This window comes from Dicentrarchus labrax, unplaced genomic scaffold, assembly GCF_905237075.1.
Source record: "Dicentrarchus labrax unplaced genomic scaffold, dlabrax2021, whole genome shotgun sequence".
In the NCBI taxonomy this organism is placed as follows: domain Eukaryota; kingdom Metazoa; phylum Chordata; class Actinopteri; family Moronidae; genus Dicentrarchus; species Dicentrarchus labrax.
The window spans coordinates 11630129-11649376 of NW_026136716.1; the positions used below are offsets into that span (position 1 = coordinate 11630129).

Here is a 19248-nt window from a genome sequence, read left to right on the forward strand (position 1 = left end):
AATTTTAGATTATAGGTTTAACTCAGCTGCAGCAGGCAGTGGGATCCTTCCATACATTTAGTAAATTATTTAGTTCCCTCTGTACTGCAAATTGTTTTTACATTTCTGTTTATTTTTGCATTTAACAAATGAGACACATTGTGTTTATTAATTAGCTTTACAGGTGCTGCTAGGCATAGTTTTCTTTCTTTTTTACCAACGTAGCTCTCTTCCCCCTGCTACCAATGTTTATGCTAAGCTAAGTGACTTCTGGCTCCAGCTTAAAAGTCAATGCACAGACATGGGAGTGCCATCCATCTCCTCATCTAACTCTCAGATGAAGAGCGAACAAGCTTCTATTGTCATGCTATCATGCAGATTCTGATCTGATCTGATTATTTTATACATCATAACTAAAAATAAATATAAATGACTATTCTGGTGCAGTTGACCTATAGGCATACGCTTGAATACCCTGAAAAAGGTAAATACTAAAAGGAACTTGGGTTTGATGAGAAAAGTACCTGAGCACTGTATCTTTACTTTCTGCAGAACTATGCTCTTAGTCTATTCCCAGTGTACCTATGGGGAGGCTGGCTAACATGGCCTCCCCATATTGGGGTCCTAATGGGTTTTAGTGGTGAGCCATAATTGTATTTGGGCCGGGTCAGACTTCTTGTAATGAACTGCTTATCACTGCAACCCAAGACCGCACTCTCTTGCCTGCTGCTATCATGTAGCCACAGAAGCCACCAGTTCAAGCCTCTCCATGCATCTCAAATCGATTTTCCCGTCCCGCACCGTCTCTATCCTCTTACCACATGATTCAATTGTTGGGGGGGGGAAATGGGATGTAATGAGATGTGAGCTATCACCTCATAAGTGCTGCTGCTCGCACCTTTCACCTGATTCTGCCTCTTTTGTTTGTGTTCACCCCCCTTCCATCTGCAGTGGCTGGGTCCTATCTGTGTCTGACGACTTCTTTACTCCCTGAGTGGTTTTCTTTTCCTTCCCCTCACATCCATCACCATTCCTATTGTCTAATGTTTCCTGCGATTGGTCTTTTGTCTTTCCGTTCCTCTGCTCACTCTCTTCAGTACTTTGTCAAGACAGAAGAGAAGAGAGCGGGAAGCTTTTGGCCAGCAGGAGCGCGCAGACGTATTTCCTGCCATACATTTGTCTAATTTGGAAGCATTTTCTGCTTTCCTTATTTTCATCTCCTCCAAGCTTTTGCTTTATCAAGACGTTCTTTGCTGTCTTCATCCAAGTCTCTTGGTCATTCTTTCAGTTTTTTTTTACCTTCCATCACCCCGTTCTCGTGTGAACAATGTTTTCTTCATGTATCATGGACCTAGGAGATGGATTGCAAGAGGAGCGTGTGGACACCAGCCCCTCTGCCTCCTCTGACTCTTCGTGGACATCATTTGACCTTAGCACCGACCTCACGTCAATCAGCTCTGACCATGCCTCGACTCCTGTGACCGGTCCCGGTGGGTGTAAACCGTTGGAGGACCGGCGCCTGAAGACATCTTATTCAGTCAAGGTCCCTTCTAAAGTGCGAACCAGGGAGGTGGCGTGGAGGGAGACGTCTTTTCTCGGTGATGATGAGTAAGTGCTTCATTGTAATGACTAGAGTATTCATCAGGGACAAGGTGAAAATAAGTGACAGAAACACTTTCATGTGCAATCTACTGGTGAGAAATAGGAATTTGGCCACACCCTTTTCCCAGTATAATCAGATGACTTCAAATGAACATTAAGCACATAATATTGTACAGAATGAATGACTTATTCATATTGCTGCCTTGCAAATAGTCTTTTCCTACATGCTGAACTACATGCTAAATGCTAAAGTTTGCATGCTAACATGCTCGCGTGATAATGTTGACATGCTGATGTTTATCAGGTGTAACGTTTACCATGGTCACCATGTTATTTGAACATTTGCTAACGAGCACAAAATGCAAAGTACAGATGAGGCTGATGTGAGTGTCGATAGCTTTGGAGATATTTGGTTGTGTTCCAAAGTATTGTGGCTAAAAGTCAGGATCAGTAAAGCCATTAGGATCCATCATCTGGAAATCATGGATGTCTGTATCCGTCTAATAAATGCTAAGCTAAATTTGAACTTGCTGATAACACCCAATAGGACACATTTTGACTTGGTTGGGCTAGAGGAATAGTCAGGGTCAGATTTATCCTCTAGTGACCGTAAAAGTAGAGAATTTCAAGGTAATCCATCCGGGAGTTAAGTAATGACTTCCCACTGTACTTCAGTTGTGGACAGACCAACTGACAGATACTACAGTCTCCAGAGTCGCACCGCTGGCATTGTGAAAAATAAGTCAATATGGCCTCATGCCAAAGTGTCCTTGAAAGCAAGGCGCATAATTCCTGTCACCGTCATGTCACTCAAATGCATGCATGATTGTGCGCATTAGATTAACATTTAATCAAGGTAAACACGCCATTCTCAATGATGCAGTTAGTTTTAAATATGCCACCTTGATTTGACCTCTTATTGTAATGAGTCTCTCGGTGTATTTTAGTCAGTGCCAGAATGCAGCAATGAGATTCATTATTTCCCATATTTTCATCAAAATTCAGTCAGCGGATTGAATCTGTTCCCGTATATCATTGCTGTCTCATGTATTACACTGATGTAGACTACAGTGCAATATAATGAGTCCCTTGATACAAACACAAGGTGGATCAATGCGTTTTCATTAAGTCCACCAATATCCGTATGTGGTTTTGCATACTTTCTGCGCTTCTGATGGCGCTACATTGATATTTTGATCAAGACACTTGACGGTCATTAAAAAAAATCATTCTGTGAAGGCAAGGCTTGTTCTTTCCCCCTTTTTAGCAGCAATAAAAATAACACCAACCCCTCTAGAAAGGATGGGAGACACGACCACTAGCACATGAATGCAAGTGTTCTCACTGAGACTTAGCTTTCAGCCCACAGTGGCGGTGATTATCTGTTTCATCTGGTTTTATCATGAGTGCTTCTGTAATGGGATTCTGATTCCCAGTAGCAGGACTGTGAGAGCGGATAAAGGAAGCCCTGCGTTAGTTTAGATAGAGACCATAAATCACCTCTCCTCCTTGAATTCTTCAGAGAATCTCAGTCTCTGGCAAGTGGGAAAACCCTGGCTGTTGTTCATCAAGTCTTTCTTTTTCTATTTCCTTTTCTTTGCTTCCACTCTCCATCACTCCACCAAGCCCTGATATATATATAATTACCCTTTCACAGAAAGACAAAAGTCTGAACACACTCAGTGGCTGACACTCTCACCATGTCTTTAAATCAGCTCTAACTCCCTGTGGAGTGTTCAGTATCTTTACACAGAGACTTATTAAACTTTGGTTGAGGAATATATCAGAACCAGCTGTGGAATATGAATGCATTTTGCTCTTTTGCTCTGGGTTCCCATCTTAAAACTGAATATCTGAATAGAAATGGAAAATAACACTTTGCATATTATACTTATACAGTTATACATATCAGTATGCACATATAAAAGGATACACAGAGTACAGTATTTACAAAAATCCCTTTTGTTTTTAACTTATCATACTAATGAGGTGAAACTATTGTTTGGCTAACAACAGCCAGGCGCAGTGACTTCCTGGAGTTTTTGTCAAACGCGAATACGTGTAAAACTAATTCTGGAAAAACAATTTATCCATGTCAACACAACTGATGAAAAAATTGATATCACATTTTTTATGATATTTCAGAAAGTTTGGACAAAATTTGCTTGACAGTTGAAGGAGTCGCTAGTCACCCTTCACTCTTCCTCCACTTGGCCTCCTCCTCCTCCTCCATATTTACCTCTTTGCGCTCTCTTCTCTGACTCCGTAATGTGCAGGGAAACAGTTAATGTTCTTCTGCTGTATTTAAAGTCTAAAAAGGTTACAGCGGTCAGTGCGCTTAAACCCCATTGGCTGGTGCATTTAGGGAAGCTTAGCAATGATTGGACCATCTGGAACAAGATGGGATGCCTCACGTGAGAATAATAATATGAATAATAATATAATTAGCAGTTCTGAACATTTGCTGAGCCATAGTTTTACAAACAAAACTAAAAATCACATCCCCAGATGTGAAGAGAGGATGGGAGGGTGAGAAAAAAGAGAGGCAGTCTGAAGAGGATCATACCACAGAGGGAGACAGCAAGAGATGTAAAGAAGGAGGGGGGGCAGATAAAGAGGTTGAGCGACTTTCCTTCTTGCTGAATCACCTGACCCCCATCACCAGTCTTTTGGACCCTCTGCCCCTAAAAGTCCCAGCTTTCTCCAACTCTCATAATTTCCCTTTCTTCTCATTTTGTTTTCCTCCTCCACTTTCTGGCTGTTTCACAACTACTTTTTTTCTTTTTCATTCGTCACGCTACCCACCCCCAACCTCCCACTGACCCAAACACAAAGTAATTTCGCTGCAGTTGTGGTTATTGTTCTTGTTGGAGTCTGCCCCTCCACCGGTGGCAGCCTGAGGATTAGGATACAGTCGGGCGGAGAGACGCAGCAGGATGGCACACTGAGTCATGAGGTAAGATAGTGTTTACTCACATCTTATCCTCCATGTCCATATGATGTAATGATTCGCTCTGTGTGTGTGATAGTGTACTGCTGTACACTATCTACAGAGGAGTGTAGTGAAGGTGCAGAGGGGTGTTTGTATGTGTGTGGAGTTTCTATAGTCATTTCAATTTTTTGCCAAATTATTTATTCTCTCGTATCTTGGCTGTTTAATTCATTCATTCATTTTAGATTCTTTATTGTGGTAGTTCAGACTTTTCTGCACAAAATGCTCTATCTATTCACTTCCATTCTACTTATGGCACAGCACAGATAATCAAATATGAGTGTGTCTCCGTGTTCCAGTGCACTTAGTGCCTCATTTCATCTGAGCAGAGGCTGTAAAGGGTAAGGTCTTATGGAGAAATTTGGAGAAAGTTGTTTCTATCTCTCCAGGCAAGCACAGTGTGTGGCATACAGACATTTTCACAGTTGGGTGGAGGCACTCTGATCAGAGTCCTCCCACTTATCTTACTGTAGTAACTGCATTTCCTATTTCTTTCAAGCTCTGTGGTTTTGTCATAAAATTTTAGGATTTAAAGTCAGGCTTTCGTGTGAGGCTCTGCAGTGCAGTCTGTAGGACGGCCGATGCCTAAACCCACACACAGTATTATATACACTGCCATTTCCCAGCCTGGATTGACAGAACAATACCAACACACACTCACAATAATATTTCATTTGAGACATTAAATGTGGTGGATTATTAAGTGTTTAATGAGCTTTGTCGCCAGAAGAGAATCTCAACAGAGGGTTCAGTAAATTGTTTTTGAATTGTTATCTACCCCATCATGGTAGTAATTTAGTAATTGTTGCTGTCTGTATCTCTATCAGCAATGACAAGCTATTATGCGTACTTGAAACCAAACTTACAAAACACTACTTGAACTTAAAGCGGTGGTGCATTTACAGTGGACTCACTGATGATGCGTAATGTGAAAAGTGCAGCATGTAGTGGCAGAATGCAGAAAATTGTCACCCAACTCTGCATTTCCCCTCAGCTCTATAAAGTCTTCTAGTGTCTTTCAGCGCATTGTTTTGGTTTTAGAGCCCGCAACTTAACTGTTTTGGTGAGACTGTTTTATTAAAAGTGGACATAGTGTCCATTGCGCCACCAATATGTTTTTTCTAGAGCCATCATGAAGCTCAGTGTGGTGGCTTTGACCCGATATTGAATGTAGCCATATCCTTAATTATGCATAAATTTAAACCTTAATAATGATTTAAAGGTGAGTTGTGCAAGGAGAGTGAATACTGGATTTTTCACTGTTGTAAATTGCCTTACAAGTGCAGTCAGAGATAATGTGCAACATGTTATGGCAGAAACCGTACCAGTATCACAGAGACAGTATATGAAATGACGCCAAGAAGGAATGGAGGTTGAGCATTAAAAATGTTTTCCTACCTGATAAGAATCATGTGATGGTCCTTTGAGCAGTTGGCTCCCTTTTAAATGAGTCTAAGGTTGCACCATCGCTATTGCTGCACAGTAATATGGTTACACAGTAATAGCAATGTGGCTTTTTATGAGTCACGCCAGATAACGTTATATGGCAGGCCTTAATGCATTAAAATCACATTTAGCTCACACTGGATGTTCAAAGCAGATATGGAATTGGTCAGACTGGAAGCCGACAAAGGAAACACTCGAAGTAACAAGATAGAAAAGGAAAGCATGTATTTTTTTGCAGAGATGACTAACTCGCTCCACTTTTGTCTCATGCATCACATTTGAGTTTAAAATTTTGACCTTTTAATTGTAGTGCCCTCATTGGACCACCAGTTGAATTTGTGAGCATAGCCGGATGCATGCGGAATACAGTCTTGAGAGTTACAACCTGTCACAATGAGACATCTTGACATTTAATTACAGTGCTTTTATTGGGATAATGCATGCAGGGTTCATTTTTGACTCAATCTCAACCTTTAAGCAGTGATTAGAAGCGGGGAAAAATTGTCGAGCACGCAGACAATTGAGCAACTGTATGGGTGCAAAACCAACAATACGGAAAGCACAGATCTGTACTGGTCAGGTGGCAGCTGGGTCAGTTATTTCATGGTGTATTATGACTGATAGGAGAGGGTGTAATTAAAGAGGATGAATCTCTATTCTCTTTTTAATGAAACAGTAAGGACCTTCGGCGCTCGGGAGTGAGCCGTCTGTTGCATCAAATCCACCAGATGAGACTCTTAGCTGTGAATGAGATACAGATTATGGGAACTGATGACAGGTTCTTGCTTTTGTTGTGCACCGGGATGAAAATCCATTATCTTTTATTTTGCACAATAAGTTATCACCAAGATTGTCCTCCCATACATTTATCTCTGCATTTTTTTGTTCCCCCCCTTCTTCCCCTGATTTAAACCTCCTTTTCCTCTCCCACCTCCCCGTCTTCCTCCCATTCTTTGCTTTCCCTTGACAGTCAACATAATAATATATTACATAAAATAGAGCTCATGGTTGTAAGTGGATAAAGAAATAAATTACCTTTACTTAGGAGACTCTTTTGCTTGCTTTTCCCAGTAAACAAACAGGGTTACATAAAGTCTACAAAGCCTCCAGATGGACACGACCGAGGTCCAGTCATTTGGCCAGGAGTCATTTCCAGCACAACATGCACACAAAAAAACAACACACACACACACACACACACACACACACACACACACACACACACACACACACACCTATATGTGTGTGTTCTTAGGGCATTTAGGAGCTTATTCTCATTCCTTAATGCCATATTTGTTCCCTGCATGCTCACCTTTGCCATCTCAACATTTACCTTCATAGCTCACTTGGATTCATCCTAACCTTTAGGAGGGCAGTGCTAGCTGACACATTTATTCATGTTGGGAAAATATGTAAGAGAGATTCTACTTCTAGACTAAATAAGTGTGTTAAATTAGGAAAGAAATAGGTTTTATATGCAATTTTCCATGTAGCTGTGGTCAGGGAGGAGCCTCTATATCTGCAGTGAAAAACGCTAGCGGGTTGATATCTGATATTCCATATCGACACAATATACTCTATCAGCAGATATTTGAGTCAAACCGTAATTTTCTATTGTGCTGTATTTAAAATTAGAAACACTGGGGTCATGGACATGTAGACTGGCTATAGATAGCTACTTGGAACAAGCGTCAGTACCAGGTGGCATCTCAGAGGCAGCAAATGGAGCTGGCCTCCCATGGACAGGAATGTGCAGGGCTAGCATGATATCTGCACATAGACTACAGTAATGCGAGTAATTAGTATGCGGAATATTATATAAAACATTCATCTTTAATCATTGCCATTGTCCTGCCAAAACTGTTTTGTCATGTCTTCAAAAGCCAGCTGAACCTGCTTACATTCCTTTGACTATAATTTACGTAATTGTAAAAACTCTGTGGAACAACCATTTGCATGTTGTAATACAAAGAAACTGATATTGCAATGTACATAAGCCAAATTCAGCTGTCAGAAGAATGATGTACTCACCCACAAAGGGTGACTGCAGAGGACATCAGACCATGCAGCCATAAATCAGAAGGATAATCAGACAGGCAGCACTTTTCACCAGCCGGCTTGATGTTATAAAGTTGAGTGTTTGAGACTGTAGGTGCTGTATATCACTCGGCTTATCAAAGGAGCGCTTGCTATCACAGATGTTTTATTGAATTAGGCCAGCAACACCTCCGGCAGGCTGAGCGATGATTTCTGGCATCTCTGAACCTTCCACTTTAACAGAAAATGCAGCTAAAGTCACCTCCACTGCTTTTATTCACTAACATCATTCACAACGAAACTTGAAACTCACTCAAGCAGGAAGCATGCACAGCTTGCATCACTTAGAAATACATTTGTAGCAAGCCATCACAGCATATAAAAAAATGTCTTTGTGGACAAAACACGCTTCTTTCTAGATCCTTTGTAACTTCCTCTTCTAGATCCTGAAGCAGAGATCTTGCCACTTTCACCACTTCTTGGTGTTACTTTCAGAGTGGCTCGTTGATTTTGAGTGTCTTTCTTCGTCTATTATCTCTGCAATCTGCAGTCTCTACCTACAGTCAGGCAATTTGAGCCCTTCACCATCAGTTTTCTGGGTCAGTATGTGCCAGGTGAAAGGAAAGCACAGGGCAAAAAAAAAAAAAAAACAGCCCTATCAAGTGAGATATATTTCAGTTTAGGACAGTTATCCTCTGTCAGAGAAGAAAGGTACAAACCCAGTGATGGGCATCGTCTGTCGGTCGCTTATAGGTTACTTTGTGGGCAGCTGTCATCTCAACTGATCATCATCGGTTGAGCATTAAAAGGTAAACGACAAGCAAGGTCAGCAGAATTGATTGAACTTTGAGCAGCGGGGTGTAAAATCTGTGCAGCACTTGATGCCTAAGGTAGCACTGTGGCGAGGGCTTGGTGTCTTCGTGTTCTCCATAGTAAAACAATGGATAATGCTGCTGAGAGCCTGAGAATCCTCTTTGTAGCACAAAATCTGTCTCTGCACTGTGCCATCACGAAGAACTTTATCGTGACGTGTGGCCACTAGAGTCGGTTTACCGTAGGTGCCACTGAGCCGACTCGTGTCATCTGTATTCTGTCTATGAATTTGTGGTAGGGGGGATTTTACACATGGTGGTTATTTGAAAAGCTCATCCCAGTATGTTTAGACTCAATATACTTCAATTTGAAAAGGCTGGGATTCGAAATTGGTGCCTATATAATATCTTTTTGGGGAAATATAAACATTAGTGTTGAATAAAAAGCTTTAAGTAAATAGGGTATAGTCTAAAGTTAGCAAAGTTTCCAGGTTTAGCTAAGTAAGATTATTTATACGATATCAACATTTGACACCAAGTTACTCGATGCTTGGTTCCTACTCAGAATATATTGAGGTCCAACCCAAAGGACTCTTCGTGGACTCTTCCCACACAGACCAGACACTGTTGATGTTCCAGTTTGTTTAAGTAATTTCATATAGTTTGTGCTCACCCCCTCCCCCCTCCTCACTGACAGACCCAGAGAGAAAAGGGAGGGTAGGAGTAGATGGTGTGTGAATAAAATGTTCTTTCTCGCTCAACACAATCAGATTTTATTGTCACCAGTCCTTGTTTATCTCCTCCACTGAGTCAGCAAGGTCGACCGTGCTGTTACGCATCCTTCTCTTATTCTATATACATTATTGTTGTGTTAATCTCCCGCTGCCTGCCTGCTGTATGCCCACAGGCACAGCTGACCTCTGTCTGCTCCAACCACAGAGAATCACTTCACGATCATTGATTCTCATGCATTCACGCACTATATATATATATATATATATATATATATAAATATGAGAAATGTCAACTATATGTCACACACACGTCCTTGCTCTGTGGTTTAAGTGTGGCGTCAGACATCTTTGTGTCTGAGATACACACACGCTTACGCACACATGCTCGCTGTAAGTACAGCTGCTGATGTCTGCGCTTAGTAGCAGCTCTAAAGTTGGCACACATCTGTTCATGCATTGATCCATCCCCGCTCCGTGTGCAAGCTGTGTGTGGGGAAAGGGAGTGTGTGTGTGTGTGTGTGTGTGTGTGTGTGTGTGTGTGTGTGTGTGTGTGTGTGTGTGTGGCATTGCCGGACACACTGTATATCACACATCTTGTCATCTCTCTGATGATGCCGTGTGGGGGGAGGTTTTCCCAACATTGTCCCCTGCGATCTCACACCGCATGACACTCATCTGCGTTGCATGAGTGTGTGTGCTGGTGTCCGTGCGTTTATGATTGTGTGTGTGTTTGTGAGTGAATGGAGTTTATCCCCGCTGGCCCAGATGCCCCGGCTAAATCCATCACCAGTGGTGCTGCACAGCGGTGCTAAGCTGGAACATTTGGCACCAAGCTAAGAATGAAAAAAAAAAGAAAAACAGGAACACACTCAGACATACACATATGCACACACACACACAGAAAATTGAGTTTGGGGATTTTTTCTTTTTAAAGAGATTCAGAGGTGGATTTTTTAGTGGAGGAGTTGGACTCAGGGAGCGGGACAGGAGCTCTTTCTCCGACGCTCTGAGCCTTTTGGTGGTGGTGGGGCCGGGGGCGTCCATCCCACTCTCTCCACCCGTTCATTCCTTCATCTGTCCGGTCCGGCTGACAGGATGGAGCCGTGCGACGACGATGACGAACTGGGGATGTTAACCGCTTTCCAGTAAGTTCTGGCGTCCCTTGATGCTTGTTGTTGTTTGCTTGCTGTGGCCGTTGCACATAATGCTTCATCTTCATGTTGGACTTATTTGGGAAAGAAGAATTTCTTTGAGCTGAAGATATATTCTCAGCCACTGACACCTCTTTCAGCACTTCCTAACCAGAGTGTTTAAGCTTTTTAGCGAGGGAGGGTTTACATGGAGGTTGCTGCTAGTTGTTGGAGCCTGCCATGGGCCTGTTGCTCAGAGTCACAGATTCTTTATAAGTACTGTTGTCCTCTGTTTCAAAACCTATTTTTGGGGACTGATCTTTTGATGCCTTCCCCTCATTGCTGTTTTTGTTTTCATCTGAAACACGCACCATACATGGATTAAGCGTATTTTGGATTAAGTGTGTGTGCATTTTTTTTTCTCCTGTTCCTGCCAGCCAAAGTCAGATCTGCATTGTGTCTAATTATGTCACGGGTTACTCAGAGCTGAATGTTTAATTGTAAACACTAAAGCAATTCGGTGTTTTGGAGAAGTTGGAACACTCTACAAAGCTGATACACGTGACCAAGCAGGAATCAGAATGTAGTTTTCTAATCATTTACTCAAGTAAAAGTAACAATAACACAACAAAACACTCCATTACAAGTCCTATATTCAAAATTGTATTTAAGTAAAAGCATAACAACAAAACATACGTGAAGTATCAAAAGTAAAAGTAAGTACATTATGAAGCTTTGCCCCCACAGTGTTGTTTTATATTATTGGATAATTTTTATTGATGTGTTAATATGTAAGCATGACATTGATTATAGTGTTAGTCGGGGTGGAGCCAATTTGATCTACTACTTCTGAACCGTAATATGTATAGCTGTCAAATGAATGTAAAAGGGTGAAAAGTACAGCATTTCCCTCTGAAATGTGTTTTCTTAAAATGTGGAGTAGAAGTATAAAGTAGCAGTAAATGAAAATGCTTAAGTCATGTAATTGCTCTTAAGTACACTACGTGAGTAAATGTATTTACTTTCCACCAATGGTTATAATTGCACAAACATAACACACGAGGTTAGTGCTCTCAAAAGCATGATTTACATTACATAGCCATTTTTTTCCTGGAATGTCTCGACTTTTTAAACCATTTTTATGAATGCATATTGTATCACAGAGTGCTCTACTGTATGATTTTGCATCCCCAATCGAATTGAACTGAATGGGATGCAAAATGGCAGTCATATAGTCTTCTCTGTGATGATCTTTAATATGAATGAGGTCGTTCATTTGATTGGTTATATGCAACAAGTCTTAAATATCATCATAGCTGATCTGAGCAAGCCGATGGATTTAAGGCCGGACTGTCTTCCTGCAGGCTTTAAAGCAGCCATATTGTAATCTTGCTCACTGAATTAACGGCACGTGAGTCGTCCGTTACATAAGGCTGAGGTGGCTCCAAGCAGCAGAGGAATCCAGGACCTTGTAATTACTGAACACACTTAGAGATTACATCATGGATTGAGGGGGTTTAGCTAGCTGGCTGCTGGGAAGTGTGGCCGTGTGTGTGTGGTGTGTGGTCTCATGTTGTTATTTTTCAAATATATATGTATGCATGTTGCACGGTGCATATTCATTGTATGTATGTGTACTGTACGTGCAGGATGTGAGTTGGCTTTGCTTACCATACTGAGAAACGGTGGCTCAGAAGGGGATTTAATTGTTTTAATATCTGTCTCTTCAACAGCCGGATGGTCTGTTTACTCTAACCGATTGTCATTTGGAGTAATAATCCACATATAAACCCACAGACACATCTAAATCATGTGATTGATGGACTGTCAGCAAAACAAATTTGAAAAAAAAAGTTTTTTTTTTTTAAATTTGTGATAAGACACAGTAGCCTAGGATTGATTCCTAACCAGGCAGGTACATGGCCAGATTGGGAAGTATTTCAACTAAAATGACAAAAACAATAGTACTAAAAGTAATGGATAAATCATGGTTGAAATAACTAAAGATAAATGATTAAAAAGGTTAGCTTACCATGTCAGCCATTTATTCATTAGTTTTAGGCTAGATGTAATGGATAAATGCTTCTAGCTGCCACCACTAGTAGTATGAATGCAAGTAATAGTGTACAATTACATCCAAATGAATTCAAATTAACCTATTTAGAACATGACAGCTGGTTTTGATGAAGGTGTAGGCTACTTGAGTTCAGCTGACAGGGCTGTGTTGGTACTACCACTGACACACAGGATGTCATATGCACAGTGTTCCCAATTAGAGTTGTGATACATGTGTCTCATAGTTAGTTGAAAAGACTTCAGCCGCTTTTTACTTAGGATTCAACTCATAATACATTTACATTTTTAGGTGTTTTACTCCTGAAAATCACAATTTATGTTTTTAGGTGGCGTAGAGGATTTTGTTTTGAGGCTACAAAATAAATCATAAATAATACTTTTTTAAACTATTGCAGTTAGAAAAGAAGTCCTTTTTTTCTTTCTACCTAACCATAAACAGCGGTCTGTGAGATTGAGGAAGCGCCAGATCGCAGCATCATTGTCAAAGGATTACAGCAACAAGGTGATAGGTCATTGGCCAGGAAACATGTGGCCCAGAAAGCAGACAAATGAAATTTGATTCAGATTCAGACACAGCTCTGCTGTGTCAGACAGACAGACAGACAGGCAGACAGGCAGACAGGCAGGCAGGCAGGCAGGCAGGCAGGCAGGCAGGCAGGCAGGCGTGGACTTTTTTTTTACTTCCAATCTCTCCACCTGCTGTTCTTGGTTTTCAAACCACTGATATTCTAAATATTTGAATGTTGACTCAGCAGCCACAGAATGAGTGACACACATTACACAAGTGAAATAAAGTGAACCTGCTGTGCTGCTTTTCTCATTCGTATTGCACTACAGAAGGCTTGAAACAAAACTAATATCTGTAGCTCTGTTCTGTAGTCTGTAATATTGTCAAAAAAATCAAATAAGTACATAACAATAATCAAATTCAAATGTTACTGTACATATTAAGTATTTTCAGACAAACTCTGTGGGGCTTTAACAAAAATGAGTAAAAAGAATTTGAGTCCTTTTAAGTTCTATTTTTAAAATGTACATGTATAATATCAATTATACATTTGTTTTGCTTTAAATCATTTTTCATATGCAGATAAACCAGAGTTAGCTTGTTAATCAATATTGTCACAACCCGGCTCAAGGCTGAACAAAAAAGGGGAGAACACACGAGTTGTAACTAAAAATATGTTTATTTAACAAAACTAAAAGAGAAATGAAGCTAAAGACAAACACATTCAACCAAACCAAACAGAGTGGAAGCCAAGGGAGAGAGAGAGACCGGCTGATTGCCTCCAGCCTATATAGTCCAGCCACCAGATATTGGTTAAATATAAGTAGGCTAATGCATAATAGTGGCCCAAGAGTGGAGCCCTGGGGAATACCCCAGTGAAACAGTGCTTTGTGAAATCCACAATTCAGCATCCTAAAAAATTGTTTTTTGTTGAAATTATAAAAAAATTTTACCGCACAAACGCTGTCAATAAAAACTAATTTTATAGAATTTGTATAATACAATGTCATGATTTACAAAACAACAACAATGTAATCTCTCTTTGATATTGTGCAGGCTATTGTTAAAGGAAGAGGCTGGATATTTTAACAACAGCAACGAAACACAATATATGTAAGGTAAAACCAATGCTTACTGGTTTTCATCAGAATAGCCCATAAAAGTCCCCTCCCTCCCCCCAAAGAAAGTCACTGGATTCCATACAAGGGCAATACCAAGTTGAGGCTTGAACCTTTCATGCTGCAGAGATAATCAAAGGAAATGAGAGAGAAAAGTTAATTTTGTGACTGTGATTATTCATCTGATGTCAAAAGTGCACATCCTTCCTTGAGGGTTCTCTTCTTTTCATTCTCATTGCACATAACAAACTTTATATTAAAACCTGATTGAAAATCTAATGTGATGAAATTCAGTGGTTTCTTGAAGACACTGTAGCTTTTTTTTATGCAAGTGAAATAAGACACCTTGGTTGCTTTGTTAGAGGCTAAATCCAATTCTCTTATTTTCCAAAAAGGTCCAAAGAAAAAGAAAGTGTTTCTATTGAAAGTGCTCTTCCTTTGATTATAATCTGCTCTCATTCAACCTCTGTGCCCCCCTGCACTGCAGGATGTTTGTACTCGGATTGGTCGGGTCGGGCTGTACGGGCCTTGAGGCCAAATCGGTCATAGGCCGATTAGTTTGCTGGCAGGTGCTCAAAGTCTAGTCCTACTTCTTCTTCTTCTTCTTCTTCTTCTTCTTCTTCTTCTTCTCCTTCCGCCTGTCAGATGAAAATTTATGTAAATTCTTGTTGGCTGCAGAAAGCAAACGATTTGGAAAAACACCACACTAACAGTCACCTACTCTGCTCTTCAAATTCACATTTCAAAGATCCGGTATTTCTGGAAGGAAATGTACAATACACACACAATAGCAAAGTTTTTTAAATATTCCAAACAGTTTCTGGAGTTTAATTTATAGCTGCTTCCTGAACAGTACTCTGCAGGGTTGCAAATCTGCCAACAGAAATGGGATGTCAGCTTCCACTGTAGCTTTGATCTGATAGCAAATGTCTAGTAAACTATGTGTTGCTGTTTGTATACAGTATGTGGCTGACTCTGTGACCGTTAAACTTTTCACATTTGTATATGCTTAGAAACTTGCCAAAGTCAAGCGGTAATTGTATTTTAGATACATATATGTATGTTCCATGTATGAAAATCTAAACGCAGATGCCTGCTGACATCCAATATGTTGAAATAAGCATAACCGCATTTTCACAGCTGCCCTAAAAAAACAAAAACATGGATAATGACCTCATTTGCTGCCCCAGCTCTTCCTACAATGAAGCTCTAACCCTTGTATCCAACTTCTGCATTAATACTTTCTTTATATATTTATTTCTTTCCTTTTTATGTTGACTCTAATGGAGGCACTAATGTAGGCCATGTAACAGGGACTGTTAGAGTTGTGATATAACATGCTACCCATTAGCTCATTTCTTTTTATTATTACTAATACCTCAATTTTCTGGTTTTTTTTTTTTTTTTTTTGCTTCTTTTGATAATTATTACATACAATAAAAAGTAGTCAGAAAAGGCGGATTAAATTTGAAACGTTTCCTGCCATTCGTAGAATCCATTGCCAGTGCTTTGACCATGTTCCTGAGCAGGCTGAGAGGTGCTCTAATAGGGCTAGTAGTAACAAAATACCATATACTTCAAACAACCTCATTTGAGATGAAACCATTGCAGTGTGCGCTCTCCTCTCCATTCCCTCTCTGACACAGTATGACGCATACTCCATTTAATGTACTGTAAACACCGCTACAGTGTGGCCAAAAAGGCTGACCACATCATTGACCAACAAGGCTGAACCATCAATACCACATTACCAGCTGAAAAGTGTTTGTGTGTTTGTGTGCCGCAATGCTGGCCGGTATTGACAAGGCATCAGCAGGATGTTTGCGTGTTACTGTTGGAGTCGGTGTACTTATTTTTTTCTCATTGTTGTTCATTCAGGAGCTAATGGAAGCAGATGAGGATAATCTCACTGGGAATCGCACTTATTACACACACACACACACACACACACACACGGTTGGTCTGAGTTAGTGTGTGTTTCTGGACGTGTGGACCAGACGTGTAACCGCGTGTGGCACTAAGTGGGGATTTGCGCCGCAAATCCGTCGCCTGTTTCCAAACAGTCAGAGATCTTTCATAAATGTCAGAGGAGCTAATGTGCAAAGCCACAATCCTTTAATGACTAAATGCAGATATGGCAGCGACCCCCGCCAGTTAAAGAGCATTTACATTTAACAGGATTGTCACATGATGCTCATCTTTCAGTGTCTGCCGTAGGAACAGTGAGATTTAAAACAACATATGCCACTTAATTGCGAGCTGTGTTCCTCTGCATTTTAAATGACAGATGGTTAAGATTTGAGTTGACACGTTTTCAGTCACCCATAATATTTGTTTGTTACATTGTTTGATGGTACAACTTGTCGAAATTACTCCAAAAATGTGTTTTTGAAGTGGAGTTGCACTGAATTCTTGATCAGAAGCTTCAGCTTTTATTGTGGGAATATGCTGATAAATTATATTTTCATTGCTCTTTTGCTCTATTAGCATTCACACCACCACACAAATGCAGCATCAGTGATCCAGCAGCGATAGTTTACACAACTTTAAGGCCTTTTACAGCCAGCTGAGCGATATGATTTACTGAAAACTACCCGCAAAGAAAAAAAGTGACTAATCATTTGTGGGTCTCCTTTCCCTTTGCACCACGCTTGTCAGCCAAAAGTGAGCCTGACAGGTCCATTAGTTTTGAACTGAAGCTGAATTTAGTTGTACATAGTCAGGTAGGAAAGTGGTTTTATTCTATAGAAATACAAGACAGGTACAACTTATTTATTTTGCAGAACAGCACAACCACTGTACATCAGTTACTGTGGGTTCAGTGGTTAGAAGAGTTACCTCTCAAGGTCTGTATTAGAATAAGAGATTCTAATTTCCCAGCAGCTGCTTGTATAGAGGTAATAGACCCAGATATGTACATATCCTGCTCAAATTCGCTCCAATTCTAGTTAGAATGACGTGGAATAGAAAAGGAATACATTGAATAACATGAGTTGCATTGACTTTGTTCTAATGCAGGCGTTATATACAGCTTAGGCACAGTGCTTAACCGCTCAGTATCTTTTATGAATTGAACCTAAGCACACAGTCTGTAAAGATCTTAAGACTAATTTCCAGTGTAAATCTAAGAACAATTTTATAAATGAGGCCCCTAATATGTGGTTAATAAAAATTAATCAGCATTAGTAAATAAAAACAATCATTAAAACCCATCCAGCATTGTTCATTCTGATTTCTTTTCCATTTGTTTCTCCTATTTTAGTTTCTCTTCAAATTACTTTGCTTTAATGGCGATACGAGCGGAGTCAGTGCGGTTTGTTTTACGGCTCGCTCTGTTTCCAGTAGTACTAAATCCAAGTTCAGGAACAATTAATGAAGTAGTCCGCGTGTTTAGCTCAGCACAGGGTTTCAGTGTGCAGGCGATATTCTGATTAAAAATATACGATTGCAGCCTTGCTATTTATTTGTCTGTGTAGACTGTAGATTACATACATCCATTCTACATTCATAGTATGAAAAGAACATTAGGCACGTGAAGTAGCATACATTACATTACATCATGTCTGATGGTGGTGTGTGTTTCCGTCATTTGTCCTGTCACAATGTAACCCACTCCAAAACACACTTCGGCAAGTAAAATTGCTTTAAAAGCACACCACGGAGAAAAAACACCACAATGCTGCTCCTCTGCTTCTGTTCCAGGAAACAAAAACTGTTATTTATTACTTCCACTCTTGCCCAGAACTCTTCCACCATTACTCCCGACTCTCACTTTTTGTTTCCTCTCATCACTGGAAGCTCTGCCCACTTCACGTCCAGCATCACTGGGACTGCTGCCCAAACAAGAAGTCCTCTGCCCCTTTGTCATCACACGTTATTGGTCCTTAGCCTCGTAATCACACTGTCAGCCCCCACATGTAGCAGTAGTTTTCCATAAATAATGTATCTACTTAGCAAATGACTGAGATCCGTTGTTAAAATTGTCTATATTTTCTCATTTCCATTTGATTAAGCTATTCTGTTTTTCTTTATATTGTCATGGGGTTTAATTTTTTGCCACATATGATTATGTTATTATGCAGTTCTATAAAGAGATGTTCCACTATAATGAGCTGTTTTTTGAGACAGACTCGTGTGTTGTTGTTTGTGTGCGTGAGTGTGTTTGGCAGTCAGACCGTTGGTTTTTTTTGCCGGTCGCCTCGAGAGATGAGGCCCACAACTAAAAAACCAACACATCTCTCGTCAGCATTCAAGCGTGTGCGTAATTAAATGTCACGCTCGGCTTGAAGAATAGCTAATAGCATTTGATCAATTTGTTCAGTCTGCATTTGGGTCTCCATCTCTGCATTTTTATGTGTGTGCACGGCCAGGCATGATAAGAATATGTGCATGGCGTGCAATCCTGCGCATGAACATTACTCCAGAGGAAGACATGTTTTTTATTTTGTCTCTCTGTGTTTGCAGCTCATGCGGGCCTGCATGGAGCGGACCCCCACAAAAAACGTTCAGGGGTCCGGGGCAGCCAGCAGCTTGCTAATATGCTGTGAGGTGACAAATAGCTCCCGCCGTTTTCCCACTCTTATCTCCTAAACGTCTCACACGAGCTCAGTTATTGAAGAGGGACGTTTAGTAAGCTGACAGCAGGAGGCACGGGGAAACGGGGAGAGACAGGGAGGCAGGAACAAAAAAAAAAAGAAAGAAAAAAAGACCCGAGCCAAATGTGTTATTTGTTTTAACCCACACGGAGCACTCAACGGGTTTAATGCGTCAGGAGCAGTCTGTTTGCTGCCAGGTGCGGCAGGTATGCCAGGCAG

The 19248-nt window shown here is 40.6% G+C and overlaps 1 protein-coding gene across 3 annotated transcripts in view; it reads left to right on the forward strand.

The window, feature by feature from the left end:
• The first annotated feature begins 1097 nt into the window (after nt 1-1097).
• Nucleotides 1098-19248, forward strand: part of LOC127378681 (FERM and PDZ domain-containing protein 4-like) — a 72639-nt gene continuing 54488 nt past the window's right edge. Inside the window, exon 1 of one of the 3 annotated variants that reach the window (XM_051427815.1) lies at nt 1098-1587. In XM_051427815.1, the coding sequence (XP_051283775.1) occupies nt 1307-1587 (281 nt within the window). In that variant the 5' untranslated portion in view covers nt 1098-1306. Of the gene's footprint in view, nt 1588-10395; nt 10748-19248 lie in introns of those variants that run through there. The other 2 variants (XM_051427811.1, XM_051427812.1) reach the window with 2 other exon arrangements.